The 23,892-nt window shown below is 52.2% G+C and overlaps 2 protein-coding genes across 4 annotated transcripts in view; one reads left to right on the top strand and one right to left on the bottom strand.

Moving 5' to 3' along the window:
• The window catches only part of ANKRD33B (ankyrin repeat domain 33B), a 62,845-nt gene extending 51,685 nt beyond the window's left edge, over positions 1 to 11,160 (top strand). Inside the window, exon 4 of one of the 3 annotated variants that reach the window (XR_013813916.1) lies at positions 3,880 to 4,016. Coding sequence is in view for 2 of the 3 variants with exons in the window: in XM_079779614.1 (XP_079635740.1) it covers positions 3,880 to 4,712 (833 nt within the window). In the remaining variant the exon portion in view is untranslated. Of the gene's footprint in view, positions 1 to 3,879 lie in introns of all 3 variants that reach the window. The other 2 variants (XM_079779614.1, XM_079779613.1) reach the window with 2 other exon arrangements.
• Positions 11,161 to 21,183: 10,023 nt separating this feature from the next.
• Positions 21,184 to 23,892, bottom strand: part of DAP (death associated protein) — a 48,593-nt gene continuing 45,884 nt past the window's right edge. Inside the window, exons 3-4 of the mRNA XM_079779650.1 lie at positions 23,132 to 23,174; positions 21,184 to 21,785 (exon numbers count right to left, since the gene is read on the bottom strand). Coding sequence (XP_079635776.1) covers positions 21,672 to 21,785; positions 23,132 to 23,174 — 157 coding nt within the window. The 3' untranslated portion in view covers positions 21,184 to 21,671. The remainder of the gene's footprint in view (positions 21,786 to 23,131; positions 23,175 to 23,892) is intronic.

Raw genomic sequence — 23,892 nt, 5'->3', positions numbered from 1 at the left:
TAAGCAGAAAGAGGGCTAAAAACTAGGCATTCCATATCATCCAGGGCAGTGTCTTAGCTTGGATCCCCATGAAAGCAAACCCCGAGGCAAGGACTTGAGGCCAAGTCCTTTTTCTGGAGGATGACCCTGGGAAGTGGTGTGAAGGAGAGAGAAGTGAGACCAGGACGACAGGAAAGCTAATAAATTGTGCTGAGGAGCTGGTGACCCTTGTGGGCAGCCGGGAGTCAGCCCTTCCTAGAACCTCGGAAAGACCTAGTACAAGACAGCTCAGAAATGCCTCTCGGGGTGGGCCAGGGAAGCCAGGGTATTTATCCTCCAACGGGGGTCCCTCAGGGCAGGGGAGCTCTTGGGCACATTAAATCTTCGGCAGTTCCCCCCTGTGCAGAGGGCTGGAGGGCAGATGATCTGATGCCTGTCGGGGACTCTTTCCTGGGACCCTGCATCCTGACTTGTCTTAGTGATTAGACCTCAAGATACAGGCCAGAGGGGGCAAGGAGGAGGCCTGTAGGACTGGTCCACAGTGGTCCTCTGTGGCTGGAAAGGCCTCTGGGCAGGAGGGAGACAGGGCTGGGCTTTGAAGCATAGATAACATGGGGATGGGGGTGGGATAAATGGGGAAGGGAGCGATGCCTCCTGGACTCTGCCCGTCTCCTGCTGGTCCCATGGACCTGGCCATGACCACCTGGGAAAAGCATCCTCAGAATGAGTGACGGAAGGTAGCTCGTCTTCCTTTAGGACCTGTTTACAATGCTTCCTGCTGCGAGGAACAGAAATCCTGACTTGACAGTGGTTTAAAGAAGATGGGCGTGTATTTTTCTCACCTCTACAGGTAGAAGTTTTGAGGTAGGCATTCACCACGCAGAGCTGGTCCGGGGCCCTGAGAACATCACAGACCCAGTTCCTGCCTCTTGTTCGCCCCAAGCTGCTTGTCTGGTCACCTCATGATTGCAGAATAGTCATCACAGCTTCAGGCTGCAGATTCTTGCTTCAGGCAGAAGGCAGCAGCCCAACCACATTGGTCCTTTAGCAGGACGCAACGGCCTGAAGCTGCCCTCTCTGGGGCTCAAATGGGCCACAGGATTGCATTGGGCCAGGTGTGGGATGTTTTTGGCTTTCACATCTGGTGGAATGCTCCTGGCATCGAGTGGGTGGAGGCCAGGGATGCTGTTACAAGCCCTACAGTGCACAGGACAGCCCCCACAACAAATAACCACCCGGCCCAAATGTCAATAGTGCCGAGGTTGTGAAACCCCGGGAAAGACCAATTATGGCGCATTGCTTAGAGCTGAGCATGCTGCTCCCTTGAGTAAAATAGAGGATTTTGTGTAGGCATCTCACAGCACTCAACATGGGCAGCAAATGGGCCCTCTGGCAGGAGCCCTACTCCTGTCTGCATGGCTGGCGCCCTGGGCAAAACAAATTGGGTAAGAGGTGAGGAGGCCAGTAGCCTCATGGGGAGAAGATGGATACAGTGGTGTTTCGGAAGTTTTCCATGTTCTCTGGAAGGTATACTGTAGGTATAACGTGTTTATCATCAGTACTTGTCTCATGATTTGATCACTACGTCCAGGGCATTAATATTATCCTTAACAGTAATTTCTTAAGGAAGTGATTCCCTGACTTAGCACAGGAATCAGACTCTTGGGCTGTATCACAGTTAGAGTGGCCTTTGTCCTTTAGAATGTTTGTATTTTTCCAGGATCCTCTCGAAAAGGTACCTGAGGAACAGGCGTGCTAAACTTTGGACAGCTGCTCCTTTAGTTTTCTATTAGCATTTGAAAAATGTCTCTTTCAAGCAGTGTTCATTAAGATTTTAATTTTGCAGTTTGTTCCTTTTTAAGTGACATGCAATTAATTAAGGTTTAATGTGTCATCTATTTTTTGCAATGACACTTTTACTGCCCCCTTTTCATTTCAGTCCGTTTATAAATTGTACTCGAGCTAATGAGTTCCACCCTGATTTCCAGTTCCAAATAATTACCACTCTTCTAATATGGCTATTCTTTAATGTGTCACAGGATTAGGAGCATTACCAGGTGAAACCAGGGGAGTTGGATCTGCCTGGGCGGGGGGCCACGGGGCTGCCGGGCTCCCCTGCTCGGCTCGGTTCAGCACATATTGACCAGTCACCACAGTCAGACACCTGCGTCTGCGTGGGACGGAAGTCTCAGCCAGCCTGGTCCCTGGGAGCTCACAGACGAGATAGTCGCCCCACTTCTCCGCATCGCTTCGCCCGTGGAAACATGACTAATGGGACTTGAAATCCTGAGTGATTTTTAACTGTATATGGGGCTGAGATTGGACCAAGATGAATTGAACAGCAATTCCTTATTAATCCTGAAACGTATGAAGTACTAGGAGGGCCCAGTGGGTGGTGTGGATTTATTAAGGAAGTGACTAGTGTGAGTGAGACTGTGAGGGTGTAGGAGTCAGGGTTCTCCAGGGAAACAGAACCAATGAGTGATATACTAGTATATTAAGACGTTTATTTTATTAAGAGGTGTAAGGAACTGGCTTACGTGGTTTGGGAGTTGGCAAGCTCCAGGTCTGCAGGGCAGGGCAGGCCAGTGGGCTAGACACCGGTGTAGGAGCTGATGCTGCAGTCTTGAAGCAGAACTCCTTCATGGGAAATTCAGGTTTTGTTTTTAAGACCATCAGCCGATTGGACAAGGCCCACCCACATTACCTCAGGCAGTCTCCGTGACTTCAAGTCAACCGGTTGTGGATGTTAACCACATCTACAAAATACCTTCACAGCACACCTGGTTTGTGTTTAATTAAATCCCTGAGTCCTAGAGCCTGACCATGCGGACACAGAAAACTGTCACCGAGGAAGGGCCTGCTCGGTGTGTGTGTGTGTGTGTGTGTGGTGGGGGGAGATGGGGGTTGGGGGAGGGGAAAGTGCCTGGGGCTGAGGGTCATGGACTTGTCTCTTACCAGCTTTGAGAGTTCAGGCAGGACCCTCGGCCACTGTGACCACCATCCGTCCTGGAACAAACCTTTATTAAATGTACGCCTCCCACCAGCCAGTATGCTATGTGGTGAGAAAATAACAGTGAGGTGTGGCCTTGGTATTGGAGGAGCTCACAGGCTGGTAAAGATGACAGAGCCACCATCAACTAACCACTCAGCGTGAGAAGTGAACAGCCTTCCATGTCTGCAAGATCACAACCATACCATCCTCACAGAGGCCTGTGGGGGGAAAGGGAGGTAATAAATACACTGAGTGACCAGATTATTATGATCTCTGAATGCATAATAATCTGGCCACTCAGTATATATCCTATATAATAAAAGGCTAATATGCAAATTGCCCCATCGACCAGGAGTTCGACCAGCAGGCAGGCCAGCCAACCGCCCATGTCCCCACCCCTGGCCAGGCTGGCCGGACCCCACCCATGCACGAATTCATGCACCAGGCCTCTAATACACACACACACACACACACACACACACACACACACACACACACTGAATGGCCAGATTATTATGCTTTCAGAGATCATAATAATCTGGCCACTCAGTGTAGACGCAAGGGACCGGTACTGTTGGTTTTTTAGAACATTCTAGCAGCAACAGTGGCCTATTCACAGAGCACCTGTGTTGTCTTCATCTCTCCATTGCTGGAAAGCCAAGAAATCTCATTTCTTCAAAAATTCCAATGTGTCGGTGCCGAGTCAGGTGGTTTTATTTAGGAAAGAGAAGCCATTAAATGGAGCGTGTCAAGGTGGGTTGTGTTATAATAGGAAACTCAGCAGGGGACGGCCAGAGGCAGGTTCATCCACCTGGCTGGGGCCAGAGTCTGCTATTAGGTTTTGGAAGTTTGACCTTGGTTTCATCCCACTTGCTACCTCCATCATAACTGTCTGTGTTTTTCAGGGGCGGATGTCCATGCCAGGGACCCCCACCGCGGGATGTCGCCCCAGGAGTGGGCCACGTACACGGGGCGGACGGAGGCGGTGCGCCTCATCGGGAGGCTGCTGGAGCGCCCCTGCCCGGAGCAGTTTGGGGAAAAGTACAAGCCAGAGCTGCCGCTGCCCCTCGAGGGGGTTCTGAAGCCGGGGAACTCCAAAAACTGCTTGCAGAGGCTCACGGAGTTTGTGCGGTCCACGCTGACCTCCCGCTCGCGCCAGGGCCTGGAGGATGGGGGCGTCCTGGACCACATGGTCAGGATGACCACGAGTCTCTACAGTCCTGCTGTGGCCATCGCCTGCCAGACTGTGTGCCCCGAGAACCCCCCCTGCGTGGGGAAAAGGCGGCTGGCGGTACAGGAAATCATGGGGGCTCCCGGGGCCCCAGACACCCGTGCCCAGGAGAGGGACAAGGTGGAGGACCCCGAGCAGCAATTCCGGACCTCTCAGGCTGTGGGTGCCTCCAGAGAGGGGGCCCCGAGAGCCAGCCTCGCGTCTCCGCAGCCGCCGGGCGCCCCGCGGAAGGCCAGCCTCCTGGCGCTGCCGCTGCGGAGGAGGAGCAGCGTGCGGCCGGGCGTGGCCATCCCCCGGGTGCGCATCACCAAGGCGCCCACGCCCACCTTCCAGCCCGAGCGGGCGCCCGCGAAGGGCGGCGCCAAGGACAGCTCGCACCTGCAGCTGCCCAAGTGGAGGTACAAGGAGGCCAAGGAGGAGAAGAGGAAGGCGGAGGAGGCGGAGAAGCAGCGGGTGGCAGCCGCGCAGAAGGGAAGGCGGGCGGCGCCCTGGAGGAAAAGGACGTGAGGGGAGCTGGTCGGGATGCTGCGCCCTTGGAGCCGGCAGCGGGGAGGGTGCGTGGCTGCGCGCAGGGAAGGATGCGCCTCCCGCCTGCCCTCTCCGCTCTGGGCCCCACTTTCTCCTGCGGGACAGGATCCTCTGGGGGCCCCAGAAAGCAATCCATGTTTGTTCAGGCTGCACCCAAGGGTGAATCGGTCACAGCACAAATAGCTTTGCCTAAAACCAGTTCTCCTAGCCATCAATACACCTGGCGGGCAATTAGCCTAAAAGCCTACCTTTAGAACCTCAAGAAAATTTTAAGACCAAGTTATCAAAGGGCATTTTCTGTATAATTTTGTATTTTAATCACGATCAAATTTGCAGCATTTTACTGGTGGTAGGGCTGTTTGTATTTAAAACCGTTTTAATGCATTTACCTTAAGATCCTTTGTTTAAAATACTGTTCCTAGCAATAATTATTTGTGATATCTCTATGATTTCATACGGAACTTAGGAAATTCTCCCTCCTTTTTTACTGTTTGATTTTGATCTTGCTTTCCATTCTCATTGTGGGTACCCATAGCCCTGTATATTCTTACTGATTTGAATAAGTAATGCCAAATATTTGTTTCTATTTGATGGAGACTTTTTTTTTTTACAGCAAAATGATCAAGTCAGACAGGAATCAGATTTCCTTGTATCTTATTTGTTAAAGCTATTTTATTCACACAGAAATAACAATGAAGAAAAACCTATTGTCAAAATATGAGACAGTGCATAGAGAAGCATGTATTTATTGCTGGAACTAAACTCATTTTAAGCAAAGGATTTTAGATAAGCTGATACAAAATCTTTAACATATTCCAAAACAGATATAAGAGGCAAAACTATTTTTAATAAATGGGGCAAATCTAATACATTATTATTATTATTATTATTAGAAAAACAAAGTAAGTCATATATACTCTTTGATAAATTGAGTTCAGATGTTCTTAAAATATTAGAAAGATGCAAAATGGATAAGGACCCCAGAGTGAAACCCCTGGAATGCAGGGGTTAACGGGTAGAGGAACAGGGATTAGAACTGACTTTTAGGCAAAGTCTCCTCCAGAGGGCTGGGCGGCGCCCTCCTCCGACTCAGTGCCAAAGATCCCCGGTGTGGACTGCCTTCTCCTTTTCCTTTTCCTTTGAGAGCTGCCTGATGCTCACTTTATCCTCACACCGACTGTGTAGAATTTCCAAGATGTGGGGACTTTGGCAGAGCACAGATGTGGCTTGCCCTGGGCCCTGAACTCTCAGTGGGAGTTTTCTGTCCATACTTTTTTTTTTTTTTTTTAATCTGCCAAGCACTGAGAAACTCTAATGAATCTCCGGCCATCTGGGCTGTAGAGTATGGGTCACATATGCACTACTGACAGCACTTTATTTATGTCCTGCTTGGAAGCTTAGATTTAAAATATTACAGAGAGCGAGAGGCTCTTCATTATCCTCCTGGATTCACAGGTCAAATCGTGCTCACTGGCTACATCGGGACCCGTGCCCGGCTGTCTCATGCTGTGGGTGGTGGCGGCACTGGCCTCTCTATTCCCTCCCACTCGGCACCACCAGGCATTGAGCAGCCAGGGGTCTCGTACTCACTCCCCAACACCCTCACTGTTGCACATTGCCCCTGAACTCATGGGGAATAGGTGTGGTGATAACTCAGCTTTTAAAGGCAGATTGTAGTGAGTTCCGCCTGCATTCCAGAGAGGCACAGGAAGGATGGCACGGAGGGCTGGGCCCACTTTGAGCATCACTGGTAGCAGCTGGCTGCAAGCCACCCTGGTGCCCAAGAGGTGGGACTGGCCAGGATGAGGGCTGGTCCCCAAAGTGGAAGCGTCCCTGGTCTCTCTGACGGTCTGGCATCCTTTCAGATCCCGTTTTTGGTGTTGATGTATTTTTGTTGCTTTGAGTGGCTGGCTGCAGTGTCTCACTCAGGGGCCAGTCCCTGCCCCTGTCCCCAGTGTCAGGGCAGGGGCACGGCTGGCCCTTCTGATTTCCATGTGCTCTTGGCGTTGTCACATTTGTTCCCTGCCACCCCCTTCACCTCCTTTCTTTTTCCTCACTTGCCTTTTCTTCCTCTGCCCGTTTTCTTCTCCAGATTTGGCTAACTGCCTTGCTCATCCCTAGCCCCAGTGCTCTGAGGTCTAAACAGGGCAGGAAAGCAAGGCCATTCAGAGAGGCAGTGTGGTGTCCCTGTTGAGTGTTCACGTCATGACCTCCAAACACACCATAGTGAATGAAGGGCAGATTTTTCCAGCGTCCCTGCAGGTGGCTTAGAACTCCGCCCCGCCCCGGCTTTTAGGGAGGGAGCCCTAAGTTTCTCTCCTGACAGATGACAACACCCCCCCCCCCCCACCACCACCAATCGATGTACAGTGGGGGGAGGGTCTGGTGTCTGCTTGCACCCGGATGTTTATGAACTATAAATAGTAAATCTCAACTTGACAGGTACCTTCTCAGGGATTTATATATAAACATAGTTAGGGGCAAAGTGGAAGTATGTTTTAATACCTTTTAGTGTTTGTGTGAATTACGATTAAACTAGACAGAGGAAACGTGTCTAAGGCAACGTCAGTGCTGCTGTTTCCCAGGGAGATGTCTGGGAATGGCCCCTCGGTCGAGATTTCCTGGTTGTTGGAAGCCCGGGAACTGCTGCTCCAGGGCTCTGGGGTGGACATGGAGTCACTTCAGCGCCTCTCAGCGGCCTCTGTGGATGCGGCCCTCTTTGTGTATAAAGAGAAGCTCACCCGTGGGAGCTGCGGTGGCAGTGATAACAGATGGACCCTCCATCGCTGTCACTGCAGAGCTGGCTCCTCCCCATCTGACATTGGGGTGTGGTGTGAATGACTCCCTTTTTATGTGCTCCTGTGATCAAGGGTGCTGCTGCCAGCCCAGCGCCAAGCTCAGAGCGGGAGCAGCAGGGAACACCGGGCGGTTGTCTGGGATGGCCTGGGCGCCTGGGATGGCCTGGGCGCCTGGGATGGCCTGGGCGCCTGGGATGGCCTGGGCGCCTGGGATGGCCTGGGCGCCTGGGATGGCCTGGGCGCCTGGGATGGCCTGGGCGCCTGGGATGGCCTGGGCGTCTGGGATGGCCTGGGCGCCTGGGATGGCCTGGGCGTCAGAGGCCGCGGGCACCTTCCAGGGTTCTGGCTGCATGAGGGAGACGCCCCAGAGCATTAGGGACCTCTACCTTTTTGACGCGGCTCCCGATGGGCAGCATGCAACACCTCAGGAATATGAAGGCGGGCAATACAGTCCCTTCGTCATCTCAACTGCGGGCCCTCCTAAGGCCCGAGGCTCACTGTGCCGAAAAGGCTGGATTTCGTGATGTCATTTGGAAGTGGGACTTGTGGCTCGGAGGGACCGTTCCAGGCGGCCTCTGCGGGCCGTGGGTGACCAGGTCTCTGGCCGCCCGGCTGAGCGGAGGCGAGGCTGCTGTCTGTGAAGCTGAATCGCATGAGTGGAGCCAGACGCCGGCCCTGCAATGGATGGGAAGCCTGCTGTCCCCGGGGAAGAATCCTGGGCACCGAGGTATGAAGAAACCTCCCTGAGGCGTAAATAAATGAGCCGAGACTAAGGAGTGGGTGTGACTGGGCTCCTGCAGCCTCTGGCAGGAGCAGGGTGTCCGCCCCGTCCACGCTACAGGAGAGAGAAGCCCTCTTTCCAGAACCTCGCTAAGCTCGCTCTGTGGGATGAGCTCCAGCCCTGCTGCTATCAGCTGTCCCTCTTCCCCCAGGCTCACCTGCAGGTTCACGCTCGCTCACTTTTCCACCCTCATACAACACGGTTGTTCCCGGGAGTATTAAGATTTATCGCAAACGATTGGAAGCTCCTAGTCCAGTGATGGCGAACCTCTGACACGCGTGTCAGTGCCATTTCTGATGACACGCGGCCGCTGAGGCGGCCGCATGCCGAGGATGAAACCTTTATCTTATTCAAACTATAAATATCGCAAAATAATGTTTTTTCCTCAAAGGGACACACTACCCGAGTTATGCTCAGTTTTTTGGCGAAGTTTGAAACACCAAGCTCAAAAGGTTGCCCATCACTGTTAGTCACAACCAGCCCTTTATATGTGAAAACACTAGCACTTGGTCTTGTTTACAGCGTTGGGAAGGTCTGACATGCTCAGGACCCTCTGCTCCGTGGGAGGAAATGTTTGGATTCTGCACCTGGCCCTGGGCCCACGGGCCTGGGCCTCAGTTTCCCCTGCAGCTGGCTCGCGTTAGCCGGGTCCCATCCAGCAGCTGCGGGAAGGGCCAGGGTCATCTGGGGAAGGAAGGGTGGAAGGTCAAGCACAGTCACTCCTTCTAAGACAACCAGGTCACGTTTATGACAGAAAACCGTCCAGCAGAGTTGGCTGCCACAAAGCACTCAACACAGAAACGGCTCTTCCCAACTGAGGTTGCTCCCTCCTCGGAGTGCACGTCCATGCTTTTAAAACTCATTTGGGCATCTGCTCTGTGTACCTGCTGAGTCAGCTGCTCACCTCGGTGCCCTTGAATTCACGTGGTTCTTCATTAACATTTAAAATAAGTGGCCAAAGACCTTCCTCCGGAGGTTATATTTTTCAAAGAAATAGGAAACCCTGCAACCACCAGGACTGATGAGCTGATTTTTGAGTGACTCGGACGAAGGCAGTGCCGCGTACAGTACACCACCTCCTCGCTCCGACCCAGCCTGAAATGAGCCGATGCGACAGGTGTGGCCCTGTGGTGCCGTGACAGCCCGCAGCAGCAAGCTGTGCCAGAGTGGACAGTGTGTGATAAGGTGTGAGTGTGCACACACACGCGCGCACACACACGCACACATGCGTGCACACACATGACCTGAGAGGAGACCTGGCTTTGTGCTCACAAAGGTGACTGCTGCTGTGGCCGCACTGTGGCTCCCGGGGAATGTCCGGGGTGACCTGCTTGGACGATGTGTGTTCAGGAGGACCGGACAGCCCAAGGCCACTGTGGGCACTCAGGCCAACACACGTGTAACACAGCCAGTGTGTCCTAACACAGGACTTCCTTTTCAGAGGCCGTTTGGCCCAGGTGACTAGTATAGGAGCTCCTTGGCGAGGTTCCATAGCCGGGGATGGCTCATTTGACATCCTTGGCACGGAGGGACCCTGACTCAGAGGACTCTGGTTGGAGAGTGGCCACCGGGTGGGGGCTGACTCCCCTGAGATTTGGCGCCAGGCTAACAGAGAATCCACATTTTACCCTTAAGAAGTGCTAAGATTTTCCCAAGTCGGCCTCCGTGTTAGATACTCTAATCAAAGGTAACATAGTTTGGGGCTTGAGAGAAACCGGCTCATCAGACTGTGATACCTTTGTATTGTTTTAAGGAAAATGTAGAAGAGAAACAAAAACGAGGCTGCCATCCTGGGTAGGGTGGGGCCTGTGTTGACCTGATGCATTAGGAAGTTTTGGGGGGTCACGTGGAAGCACTTTAACAGCAGTTTGGGAGCAGAAGTTCTAGAACCTGGTTTGGAACTGCACAGCAATGTCGAATTTGATGAAAACTATAAAGGGAAGCTATACCCCCAGAAATGTTACCAGCAACTCTGGGAGCCTTTGGAACATCCTAAGGAATTTGAATAACACACCCCACTCATAGAAACAGGGAAAGCCAATCGCATTGAAATTCTCTTCATTCGAATCGTCCTGCCTGGGACTTCCCTGGGGTCTGCGGATGTGTGTGAGCAGGCCGCACAGGGGCCAGGTTTCCAGTTATGTTTCATCTTGGGATAAGCTGTGTTCTGGATGTAAAGCTATCTTCGTTGTCATTTCTAAAAATCCGGTAGGTTTCTGGATATTGTGAAAACGTTGAGTCCGGATATGATTCTGTAAATTTCATAGTGTTTTATTTTGAAGTGAGAGTGTTTGTTTGTTTATAAGAGGTATTTTCCTATTTAGACCTCAGGGCTATTTTGGAACCCCCAAATAAATGTGACCCCAGCAGCTTCGGTTTTGATATCCAAAAGGTTAATCATCTTTAAGTTAAATATATTATTCAGCAGAAAGAATGTACCTTTCCTTTGAATTTCTAATAAATTCTGTACTTAATGTTTTAAAAGTGTAGAAAAAAAGATGTGATAATGTAAAAATGTGGGGAAATTGTGGTTATAGAATTAAATATCACTCGTGAAATAAACATTCTTATGGTACCAGAGTGTGATATTTGAATAAACCTAAGTGTGTATAAATTAGCAAATGAAACAATGAAATATACCAGTATTTTATAAAAATATATTTTTATTGATTTCAGAAAGGAAGGGAGAGGGGAAGAGAGATAGAAACATCAATGATGTGAGAGAATCATTGATTGTCTGCCTCCTGCATGCCCCCTACTCTGCCCTTGACTGAAATTGAACCTGGGACCCTTCAGTCCGCAGGCTAACACTCTATCCACTGAGCCAAACCAGCTAAGGAAATATATCAGTATTTTTAATGTCACTTATTTGGATCAAAATAAATGTGCAGTTTCTTCTTCTGACATACTTTTACTTTATTTTTCAAAGATAACATTTAAAAAATGTTTTAAGATACCAATGAATACTTTGTCATTCATTAAAACTAGAGGCCCAGTGCATGAAATTCGTGCAACGGCACGTGTGTGGGGCAGGTATCCCTCAGGCCAGTCTGCACCCTCTCCAATCTGGGATTCCTCAAGGGATGTCCGACTGCCCCTTTAGGCCCGATCCCAGATCGGGCCTAATCGGGCAGTCGGACATCCCTCTCACAATCCAGGACTGCTGGCTCCCAACAGCTCGCCTGCCTGCCTGCCAGCCTGATCACCCCCTAACCACTCCCCTGCCAGCCTGATGCCTAACTGATCCCCTGCCGGCCCGGTCGCCCCTAATGCCCTCCCCTGCTGGCCTGGTCGCCCCCAACTGCCCTCCCCTGTTGGCCCAGTAACCCCTAACTGCCCTCCCCTGCTGGCTTGGTTGCCCCCAATTGCCCTCCCCTTCAGGCCTGGTCCCCCCCAAGTGCCCTCCCTGCAGGCCTGGTTCCCCCCAACTGCCCTCCCCTGCAGGCCTGGTCCCCCCTAACTGCCCTCCCCTGCAGGCATGGTTGCCCCCAACTGCCTTCCCCTCCAGGCCTGGTACCCCCAACTGCCCTCCCCTGCCAGCCTGGTCACCCCTAACTGCCCTCCCCTGTAGGCATGGTTACCCCCAACTGCCCTCCCCTGTTGGCCATCTTGTGGTGGCCATCTTGTGTCCACATGGGGGCAGCCATCTTTGACCACATGGGGGCAGCCATCTTGTGTGTTGGAGCGATGGTCAATTTGCATACTACTCTTTTATTAGATAGGATAATCTCTTTGCAGGCCACCTCTTCTGAAATATTTGCATTTTGTGTTTCAAGATAGTTTTCTCCTACCCCAAATTTAATATTTTTATATATTTGTAAAGTTCTACTCTGCGTTTAGGAAATCTGAAGTCTGATGCATTAAAAATCATAGTCCCACTTATCAAAATTATAATGATTAAGGAAGGCCCTAAATAAGAGGTCAAATTTTAAATGAAACCTTGTTCTAGGTCAATATTGTTATTGGAGATATTTGCATTAGTTGTTTGTGAAAGAACAAATGATGTGTGTATGTGATGGGTGGAAATATGGGTGAATAGGGAGGTAACATACAAGGGGCAGACCTATTCAAAAAGTCTGAGAACTGGGACGTGAAAAGTGAGTGGGAGAGGGGGAGGTTTTCCTGACTAATACTGCACAACCTTGAAACTCCAAGATCCTTCCCATGGAACCTAGGGGTGCGGGAGGGGAGGCCTAAAGTGTGCCCCGGGGGCACTCCGTCTGAGGGCCTCTAGAGCAGTGTCTGTGCTCCTCAGCCAAGAAGGTCCCCCTGACGAGGACTTCTGCGCGTGGCCCTTGCCCCTCATTGAGGCCCTTCACATGCTCGCTGGCTCCCAGCAGGTCACCCCTGCTGTCCCCTTTGATGGTGACTGGGCTGGCTTCCAGCAGTGGGGACATTAAAAGTGGCCTGGAAACCTCCAGCCTGCTGACAAGACAAACTTTGATGTACAAATTGTTCAGGTAAGTTGTCAGCTGCCTGCAGTATCCCATCCCTGGTCACACTGTCCCTGCAGCAAAGTCACCAGATCACAGGTCTCACAGAGCACTGCTCTCCCTTACATTTCCCTGACTAAGAAATATACAATATAATACAACACAGTACAACACAGCACAGCACAACACAACACAACACAACACAACACAGTAAAATACATGACTCAAGCTCAAATCTAGTACTTCAAAAACGTTATTTAAAAACAAGAAAATGGACAAGTCAGTTTGCTGTGAGGATATGATTTCAAATTTTCACGAACTCTTAATGAACAGAAACGTTTTCTTAGTGCAAGAGCCTAGTTGGGAAGCTGGATCGGGCCACTCTCCGGGCCACCAGAGCCAGGAGGGGTCAGGGACCTGGGCTGTGGTGGGGAGTTGTCCCCTGGCAGTGAAAAGGTTGCAAGATGTCCTCACTCCTGGGCAAAGGAGTCCCTTGGATGGGATCCCCGAGTCACCCCATTGCTCCTTCAACCCCTGTCCCTGAACTGCCCCTGGGAAGGGACCAGCTTTTATCTGCTAACTGTCCTGAGTGGTCACTGAAAGGTGGAACCTTGACCTCCTTCTTGGCCAAACCCCGTTGGCATGGGGCTCCTGTCTCGTCTCCCTCCCTCGGTTGAAGTGCGTGATACTCTGTGAAGGATGAGAGGTCATAGGTTTCAGGTGGGGAAAGCAACCCCTCCTTCTTTCCCTCCTACGACTAGGCAGGGGCTGGGCCCTCCGTCCCACCATCCCCAGCACCAGCCTGTGTTTCTCTAACTCTGCACACTCATTTTACTCCCGGACTCAGGCCCTTGAAATATTGTGGCAACTCTCGTGGTCTCCCTGTGGCAACAGATGAACCCCTGCGGGCATAGAAACCTCTGGTTCTCAAAGCACCAGGGTTTCCAGTGGATGAGCAGCCGGAAAATGTCCGAGATACAGCTGTGTTAGTTTCCTGTGATTGCTGGAACAAATCACCTCAAACATGGATGGCTCCAAACAACAGAAACAAACGTATTCTGGAATCCAGGCGTGGGCAGAACCACAGTCCCTCTGAAGTCTCTCGGGAGGATCCTCCTTGCCCCTTCCAGCGCCTGGTGGTTGGTTGCCAGCATTCCTTGGCGCCTTGGCTTGTGGCAGCCTCTGCTGTCACCACATGGCCGTTTTCCCTGAGTGTGTGCCTGTGTTCACATTTTCCTCTTTTTATAAGGATACCAGTCATTGGATGAGCGCTCACCCAAATCCATGGATGAAGATCCTATTTCCAAATGAGGACACATTCACAGATACGTGGGTTAGGACTTCAACATATCTTTTTTGGGGGGGCACAACTCAACCTGTAACACCACCCCAGCCAACTGAGTCAGAAACACTGGGAGCTTGGGAGTGCATGCCTCCCCAAACACTGCACCCCACCAGGCCCTCTTCCCCACACCCACTCTCCAGTGCTCTCCCACCTCACTGGCCCCTGTGGTTACCTGCCCCTCCTCTGCCCGACCCCTGAAGGCTGGAAGCCAGTTTTAGCCTCTTCTCTGCACCCCTGCCTAGGCCATCGCAGCAGCCCCAGGTTTAAAATGCCAGCTGGAGGCTGTTGAATCAATTTAGGTATTCAGCTGTGACCTTGCCCAGGCGCTCTAGGCCAGGTGCCTACAGCCCACTGGTTCAAATCCAGCTCCTGCCTGTTTCTATAAATGCAGTTTATTGGAGCTCCCTGCTTGCCATATTGTCTGTGGTGGGGTTGGTGGGGTTGGTGTTTTTTGTTTGTTTTTGTGTTGTTTGTTTGTTTGTTAATCCTCGCCCGAGGATTTTTTTTTTTCATTGATTTTTAGGGAGAGTGGAAGAGAGAGGGAAAGACAGAGAGAAACCTCAATGTGAGAGAAACACATTGATTGGTTGCCTCCTGCAGGAGCCCTGACCAGGGCCTGGGCCAGGGAGGAGCCTGTTACCAAGGTACGTGCCCTTGATCAGAATTGAACCTGGGCCCCTTTGGTCCGCAGGCCGATGCTCTATCCACTGAGCCAACCCGGCTAGGGCTCTATGGTGGTTTTTATTCTCCAAGGACACAGTTGAGTTGTTGTGACAGAGGCCTTCATGATTTTGATAGCCTCTTACCTACCTCACGGGTGGGGGAGGGGTTCTTGCCCTAGGGTTATGGGACTGGCAGAACACACAACTTCCCACACTGGACCATGGAGATGTCTAGAGGTCATTCTGGAGACGAGCAGGAACTGGAGGAGGCCCAACGCACACCTGGGCTGCCATCAACCTCCTCAGTTCGTCTGCCCAGGACTCAGGAAACTGACCCCACCGGCTGCGTCCCACTGGCAGAGCGGGTAGTGGAGGCTGCCCTGCTGCCGGTGCCTCTCGGGACATCGCTGATTAGGACAAGTAGATGAAGGTGTAGGTGTTTGACTAGGAGGACATTAACTGACAACGCAAACCGGCTACATCAGCTCGGTAGAAACAGCAACGTGGAAGACACTCTGCTTCATTCGACTCAGCCTGGCTCTTCCCCCAGAGAAGCATACGGGGAAGAAGATGCTTGGTTGGCTTAATTACACCGAACGACAATACACATATTCTAAGCTGTGTGGGGAAAGGTCTTTGGAGACAGACAGGCGGGATCCAGGCCTGGCTTTGCTACGTGTTTTCTTTGTGGTCCTGGCAGTGTTACTCATTTCCTTGAAGAATAAATCTCTGTCTGGTGCTGGTGCTGGACAGAGAGATGCTGGGGGCCACTCTCAAGCACAGACTCCATGCTCACCGCCTTAATTGACAGTCCTCAGGGGTTCTCCACTCTTCTCTGCCTCCATGCCCTCCAGGTGGTCAGGATGTCTCTAAAGAAACCCAGTGATCCTCATGGGAGATCGATCAGCACAACAGCCTGCAGTGGGGATGAGGACTGATCGGTGTTTCAAAGGCCTTCTGAGCTCTACCATCCTCCAGGGAGAACCGGGCAGAGCTCGTCACCCCAGGTCCTGAGTGAGCCCCGGTTCTGGTGAGCTGCCTTGCCCCCCCCCCCTCCCCCGGGGTCTTCCAGCAGGTGGAGAGGTGTCCCTGCCCCTTGCCCCAGGCTGCACTTCATCGTGGTTTAGTGGACTCTACCATCTGTGCTTAGCTGCTGTGCTGTCCTCTGTAAGGATAGATAAATTAACTTAACCCATTACGTTGAAAAAAATTAGCATTAAAGCAGGAAAAAAAAACTTGAGCTCTGAAAAGCAAACAATAAATATATGAGGGATTTCATTAGTTATTGTAACTGGCAGGGTGGGCTCAGTGCCATCTGAGGGCTGTTACATATCTGTGACGTGACATTACACGTCCTTTGAGGGGGTTTTCTTATTATGCTTCATGGAAATCTGACTTCTGGTTACTCCAAACACTGTTTCTTGGGTTTTGTTCCTGTAGGCTTTTTTTTTTTTTTTTTTTTTTTAGGACGGAATGTTGTTTTTGTGCAGAGAGCCTTTCCACTCCTAAGTCTGCCTTCTCAGGCCCAGTGGGCACGAGCCTGAGAGGTGGCACCGGTCAGGATGTCCCGTTAGGGGAGGACAGACCTCACCCACATGCTCTGGTCCCAGGTGCCTCTTCGGCTCGGGTATGATAGATACAGCATGTGATCTTCGTTCATTTTGGTGAGCGGAAAGAGGATGAGTCTTAACTGAAAGTGGGGCTCACTGATACCGAACCACTTCTATAGTCCCATAGGGCTTCCCCAGTTAGCGACGGCACCCAGAAATAGTGCTTTTCAGAAGTGACTGAACCTGAAAGTCTTCAGCCCACTGGTGTACGGAGGCAGAGGCATTCTTGGCACCGAAGGTAGAGAATTTGATGATAAAGCACGTGATTTTTGCAAACACTTGTTCCGTCCGTCTCATTTCTGAAAGGTGTTTTTTCTGCCCCGTGTGATGTCATCTAGTTGTACGGGTTGCATGGAACATCTTCGGTGCCTGAGGGAGAGGAAGGATGCCAGTATCCCACGCCTGCAATCTAGGTAGGGGGGTGACAGGAAGTGCCAGAAGGTTAAGAAATGGCCCCGGCTCCAAGAGTTCACAGCCAGCCTTTATTCCCCCTGCGATGGAAACGAGGGTTTGTGGAGGGGTGCTGGGGAGGGGGCTGTGCTGGGAGGGTTTGTGGAGGGGTGCTGGGGAGGGGGCTGTGCTGGGAGGGTTTGTGGAGGGGTGCTGGGGAGTGGGCTGTGCTGGGAGGGTTTGTGGAGGGGTGCTGGGGAGGGGGCTGTGCTGGGAGGGTTTGTGGAGGGGTGCTGGGGAGGGGGCTGTGCTGGGAGGGTTTGTGGAGGGGTGCTGGGGAGGGGGCTGTGCTGGGAGGGTTTGTGGAGGGGTGCTGGGGAGGGGGCTGTGCTGGGAGACAGGGATGCAAGGCGCGCTGACAGCCTGGCCTCCGCCTCCTGCTTAGCTGCTGGCTCTGCAGAGAGACGCCCATTCTCCTCCTTTGCTCTTCACTCGCTGCCCACTGAGAGCCCTGAGGTTAATCAGCTGGAGGCACGCGCGATCAGCGCACGGAAAACAGGCTGCAATCGTTTGGGAAGAGGCTTCTAGACCTTCTTTGGAGAATATTTACGTAGCTGAGACAAAAACCTGGTGTTTGTCGTGCCTGTCTAGCTGAGTGTGCTGGGGAGGCCACCGAGGGACACTTATCTCTGCTGGTCTTTGTATCGGTGACCGAGAACACAGCCTGATGCTGTAGATCCGTCGCCCGCCTCCCGAAGGAAAAGGCTTGCTTTATCTAAAAACTTCCATTGCATCCAGGAGCGAATCTGCATCAGAGCAATTTGCTATTTTCTGCTCCAGGGACGGAAAAGCAGACACAGCTTAGCTTTAGCTGCTTCCGCTTCAGTATCCTTGCCCCTGAAACATAGATTTTCCCCCCAAGATTCCAGCAGGAGGGGAATTGGCCTTTAATTGTATAATATTGGCTTCTCAAATAGGGTCATTAAGGTTTCTGAGCCTCGGCACAGCCGACATTTGGGTCCGGATAATTCTTTGTGGTGGGTCTGTCCTGTGAATGGGGCGATTTTTAGCAGCATCCTGGGCCTCTGCTCACTAGGTGCTCCCCACTAGCAGCTGTGACAACTAGAGGCATCTCCAGACACTGCCCATGTCCTCTGAGGGCAACGTCGCCCCCAGGTGGAAAGCACTGCCCTAGAGATAATGAACATCATTATTAGAACTCAAAGCACATTCCGTGTTCCCAGACCATCTCTATTTAAAGAATGATACAAGCGGGTTTCTGGCAATTTGTACAGAAACCGAGCCTTTGTGCTACAAAAAGCTGGGCTCTGCCTTTTAGGTGACAATGCTGAAATGCAATCCAAACCTCATTCAGGGCTTCCTCCGATTACATCAGTTCATTATTTCATATTGTGTGGGGTCTTTTCCAGGCGACAAATTGGATTTTTTTTTTTTAAAGCATGGCAGTTGGATTTTTAATAATATTTAGGATTAAAGGGGAAGATGAGAAAACTTTTATTTTCTCGTTATAAGTGCCCCTAATTGAATTTTAGAAAGCCTGTTTGGAAGAGGAAGTTAGACGTTAGACAACGTGTTGTGAGGCATGCGGATGCTTCAACCTGGTCAAAGTGAGAAACGGGTCCCAGATGCTTGGAGGGTCTCGAGAAAAATGAGCAGCCATGAGCTCGTGTGATGGTGGTTCATTTCATGTGCCAACTTGGCTGGGCCCCGGCACCCAGATATTTGGTCAGACATTATTCTGGATGTTTCCGTGAGGGTGCTTTGGGTTGACATATTTAAGTCAGCGGACTTTGAGTGAACTGCAGTGCCCTCCATAATGTGGGTGCACCTCATCAAATCAGTAGAACAGAGACGGACCCCCCCTGCCCCTGCTCCCGAGTAAGATGCCTTTGGACTTGAACTGCAACCCTGGCTCTCCTCTGGGTCTCCAGCCTGCTGGCTGACCCTGTAGATTTTGGACTTGCCAGTTTCCATTATCACCAGAGCCAATTCCTTAAAGCAAATATCTATTTATCTACCTACCTACTATCCACAGCCTGTTGGTTCGGTTTCTCTGGAGAGCCCTGGCTAATACAACTAGAGGAGGAATCCCAAGCACTCAGTTTCTTGGTTCAGCGTCACCACCCACTCACCCCCCGTTTTCCAGGAGCATATGGCTGTAGACGCCTCCGGGGAGGGCTGCGCCACGCACTGTTTTCTTGTTCTTGTTTTGTTTTGTCTCCATACTGCAGAGGCCAGCGGGATGCCAGGTCTTGGGGGGAAAGGTTTACTTTGGGTTTGTAAGAAGCATTTAAGCAGCACGGCAGCTGTCAAGTTGGAAAAAGCTGCGGAACAGCAGAAGAGCACCCCGGGCCGCTGGGGCAGGCGGCAGATGTTCCCAAAATAATTAATTAGTTAAGAACCTGGCTGGGTCTGGCAATGTCTCCCCTCCCCACCCAGACCCTCCCGTAGCCCTGCCCTTCAGCTGGTTCTCCATGACATGCTGCGGTTTCTGCACCCTGGCGCACACATGGGCTCACGTGTGTGTCCACACCTAGCTTGTGAAAGGACCGGGACCGAGGACGGGCAGCAGTATCGTTCCGCTTCGGGCGTGTGTTGTGTGCAGGGAGTCAGCATTCCAGATCCTGACACACCCCAGGTCCTCACCTGACCAATGGGGCATCTCCCAGTGCCAGTCTGTGATGACTCTGGACCTCAAGGTTGAATAGCTGTGATTATTTTTGCACCCCACTCATATGGGTTACAGAAGACCTTTGAAGAGAGGCGAATGTCTTGCTTGTCAAAAGCTGCTCACAGCCACCCCAGACTTCCTGCTAATTGTTCCTCCCTAAGTCTGTTCCCAAAGGCCCAGAGCACAGGGCCAGCTGCTAGGTCCAAGCAGGATGCTCTAATCAACTGCCTCAAGCTTTTCCATTTTAGGACATTTTGAAGTAGATGATTAGACGCAAGGTGCCACATGTCCAATAGTCCGACTTCGTGTCTGTGAAACAGTTTAGGAAAATACCCATCATGCATGCATGTTTGTGTTTCTATAGAAACCATCTGGCAACCCTAGTAAAATGTAAGAGAAAAACCTCTGAAATGTAAGAAAAAACAAGCCATGAGAAGAAATGCAGGGGCTTTATTATAATCAGTATTATTCCTGAAGTTAACAATTGGTACTCATTCAGGAAACAGTATGCTTTCAGCGAGCTCACAGATACATGCCAGGTGCAGCTACAAGTACATAAACATGCCCCTTGGGAAACAGCATGGCGCTCCTGCCTGCAAAGCCAGGTATCAACAACGCGTCTGCATTTCTATAGCGGAAGGTGCAAGGGTCTGCACAGGCCTGACATGCACTGCCTGCTCTCAGCGCCCTTCTGGGATGCCAACTCTGGGGTGAGGGGGTGGAGAGCTGCTTGCTCCGTGTGCCCCATGACCATGCTGCCCACAGAGGGTGCCTCTCCAAAGCCAGCCTCGGTGTATACCAACCTCTCAGACTAAGAAATACCAGATGTGATACCTTGAAGGTCAGACTCCAGCTTCCCCAAGCCAGTGGGAGGAAACGGACGCGGCCTTCAGAAAGCCAGGCAGGGCTTTCCCCTCAGGGGAGGGCATGGGTCTGCCTGGGTCTGAGTCACGCCAGCCCATCGCAGCCCTGGACCGAGAACGGCATCGCGAGGCTGGTGGTGGGCACGCTGCTCACAGCGCACTGCTGGCCTGCAGCAAATGCCACTGCTGGCGAGCGGGGCGGCTGGCCGGGCCCTCCCCAAGCCTCTGCTCCGGAAGATCTGCAGGAGCCTTTGGCTTTTCAGAAAAGCAGGCATTCCACCCCCGAGCCAGAGAGCAGCAGGGCGGCTCTGGGCAGGAAACGCACAGAAAGCGGGGCCATCTGACGGGCCCAAGTGAAGTGGGCCCAGCAAACGTGCACAGGAAGCAGGACTCTGGACAGCGGCCACTGGCACACAGGCTTTTCTAGCGCTAATGGAATGTGGTGTCTCTTGTTCCCAGGGAGACGGGGGCAGGTTCGGTCTGTGCTCTCTGCGTTCACTTCTCTTCCCAGGCAGCCTGTGCTCCTGCTGTGTGTCCAGAACTGGCTATCCGTCTGCCTGGCCGGTGGCCACTTCCAGAACTCAGACAGCTCTAGAGGTGAGGGATGACAAACACGGGCTTGTCTGGATTGCTCCGGCGCAGGCTGCCTTGATGGCGGGGCAGTGTTGGACGTGGGACCCACACTGAGACCTCCTCCCAGAGGCACTACCTTTGGCAAACTACCTGCCCTCTAATTTTTCAGCAAGGTGACTCCTGGGATAACAGAGCCATCTCAGAGATGCAAACTTTTCTTTGGTCCTCCTGGGATCCTGATGTCACCCTGCACAGGGACCCCTGGTCGCACAGGGAGTGACATTCAGGGTTGCTGTGGTCTGCTTTAAGTCTTCCTTGATCTGTCTTTCTGAAACCCACCCCCGTAATGAACACCCTCATTTCTTATGCTCCCGTAGGTGTGCAGATTTGATTGTCCTAGTATTCAGAAGCATAAAATGATTGAGCTTTCCTCCTAATCTCAATCCAACCCTCCCAAATTTGTGCCCCTTTGTTTTTAAGACCACAGGCAGGACTTTTAGTCAATGGCTGAAATAGTTCTAAAGCTAAACTCTGAGCAACTTCATTTTGCTCAGGGCTCGGCAGGTTCTGCTAATGGCAGAGTGCCCCTCACCAAGCAGGACTCCCTGGGAACAAGGTTTGGGGTCTATTTCTAGCTTCGATTCGGAAATGTAAGGCAAAGGAAGGGTGCGTTGCTTTGCCTTAGATTTCCCACTGGAAAAGTGTTGGGAAGAAAATGCAGTTCTCTTTGCCGGGGAAATGCCAAATGTCGGGAACCAGGCACGGCTGGGGAGGGCGCTGGGTCCTCGCGGTCACTTGCGAGGCTGCTGGATGTGCTGGGTCCTATGGGACGGGTACTTGTCCATGGAGGCGTGGGGCTTCTGGTGAGCCACCTGGGCGGCCGCCGGGGGGAAGTCCTTGTCGCCCTGTCAGAGACACAGAAGGAAGGCATGGCGTCATCAACACGGACGAGCTGGGTTCATATAGGAGCAAGGCCCCAACCCCGAGTCCGCCGTGTCCCTGCAGCGTGGGTGATGGACTGGGGCCTGGGGGCGGGCAGGAGCCTGTCCCCTGGCCTGTGGGGGTCCTGAAGCTCCCTGGGGAACGGAGGGGCACTGAGGCCCACACACCACCCAGAAGGTGAGGCCCACACGCCTGCGATCAGGTCACCATCCGACTCACAGGAAACTACATGTGTTTGGGTGTCCTTCTGCTAGAGCTGCTCCTGTAATTGTCTGAACTGGGGGCCGGACAGAATCAAATCCAGGCCTTCCAAGCAGATTTGCCACCACAGCTGTGAGCCGGGAAGGATACCAAAGGGCAGGGCTGTAAGGTGTGAGACAGCACCTGTCTCCACCTGCCGAGCCTTGAACAAGGTGCCGCTGTCTCCAGGGAGGAATCACTGGGTGCCACAGTGCCTGTGAGGCTGCAGCCAGGGCTAGGCTGCTCAGGCTAACCAACTGGCCATGGTTGACCTCGAACTTGTGTCTGCATTTAATTTTCTCACATGTAGTAGACGTGCCACTATCTGTCCCAGCGTCTCAGGACGGCTGTGGTGAGCTGTCCCCAGCAATGACATTTTCTTCACATATCATATGCTAAGTGCTCAGCTGTACTGTGAGCCACAGAACTGTGGGTGGTGGTAGTTAGCGTGTCCTCCTCACAATGGGAGTTAGCTGGTGGGAGGGCTGGAGTTACAGAACACTGGGCTCACCACAAGAGGGCGCTCTTTGTGAAGGGTATGACCAAAGCCCATGTGTTTAGACCAGGGGTTGGCAAGCATTTTCTTGCCACAATATGTCAGGTAGTAGATATTTTAGGCTTTGCGGGTCATACTCTCTGCCTCAACTATTTGGTCGGCCACTGCAACATGAAAGCAGCTGCAGACGCTGCATACATGTGGCTGTGTGCCACAAAAACTTCACGCACAGACGCAGAAATCTGAATTGCATATAATTTTCACGTCATGAATATAAACTTCTTACTTTGATTTTTTCAACCATTTAAAAATGTAAAAGCATCCTCAGCTCAGTCTCCCAGAAGCACTTGGCCCGGGGTAGCTGCGGTCCCTGGCCGAGTCCAAAAGGAAGGGAGACAGGTGAGGAGGAGAGGCAGCTGCTCCCACCCCCCACGCCATCACTGTCCCTAGTTCCCCACTACGCGCTCGTGGACAGGAGACCACAGAACACCACTGGCCCCATGGAAGAATGGGGTTAGCAAAGACAAGGGACCGAAAGACCTCATGCTGAGGCCGTGTGATGAAGGCTCTTACCCGGGCGATGACACCGGAGATGTACACGGTGGGTTTAGGTGGGCTGCAAGACAAGAAGGGAAAAGACAATTTAGCAGAAAACTCACAAAAGGGGGCTGTGGCAGCGACAACAGGTGGATGAGGTCAGTTTGAGGGGAGGGAATAAGCATGGCTGAGGAGGGAGCAGAAGCGGGAAGGTTACTGCATCACAACCACCCCCTGGCCGCTGGGCTCAGGCCACCTGTGGAGTCCTCCTGAGGGCGGTCAGGCAGAGCCCAGAGGAAAACGGGTCTTAGCGAACAGCAGGGGAGTTGCTGGAAAGCACTTTCCTTTTGTTCTTTGGTTCGTCCTCAGTCCTCAATCTGTAACTACGGGCGAGCCCAGTGGTTTTGGTTTCAGATGACAGACAGAGGGGCTCCCTGAAGAGGTAAGTCAGGGTCACACGGGATGAACTGGAGACTAACTAGGAAGCTCCGTTCTGTGAGCTGAGGCCCCTTCCACAGTCCTCGTGGGGCTTCCAGCAGCTGCTAAGGGGCCAGACCCAGAGCCAATGCGCTGCTGGCCCCTAGGGGACCCCAAGTAGGTCCTTCCGAAGCTACTGTCAACTTTAACATCTTCTATCCTACTGAGCTCGCCACTGTCACCAAAACTGAGGGGATGGACATAGGGCCAAAGTCATACATGTTCATAGCTGAGAATCAGACAAACCCAAACATGTTAGAATCTAGGAGGAGCCTGAAAGAGGATGGTTCTGTTCTGATAAGTAATTATGCAGCATCACC

This window comes from Cnephaeus nilssonii, assembly GCF_951640355.1.
Source record: "Cnephaeus nilssonii genome assembly, chromosome: 2".
In the NCBI taxonomy this organism is placed as follows: domain Eukaryota; kingdom Metazoa; phylum Chordata; class Mammalia; order Chiroptera; family Vespertilionidae; genus Cnephaeus; species Cnephaeus nilssonii.
This window is presented reverse-complemented; position numbering and strand designations above follow the sequence as displayed.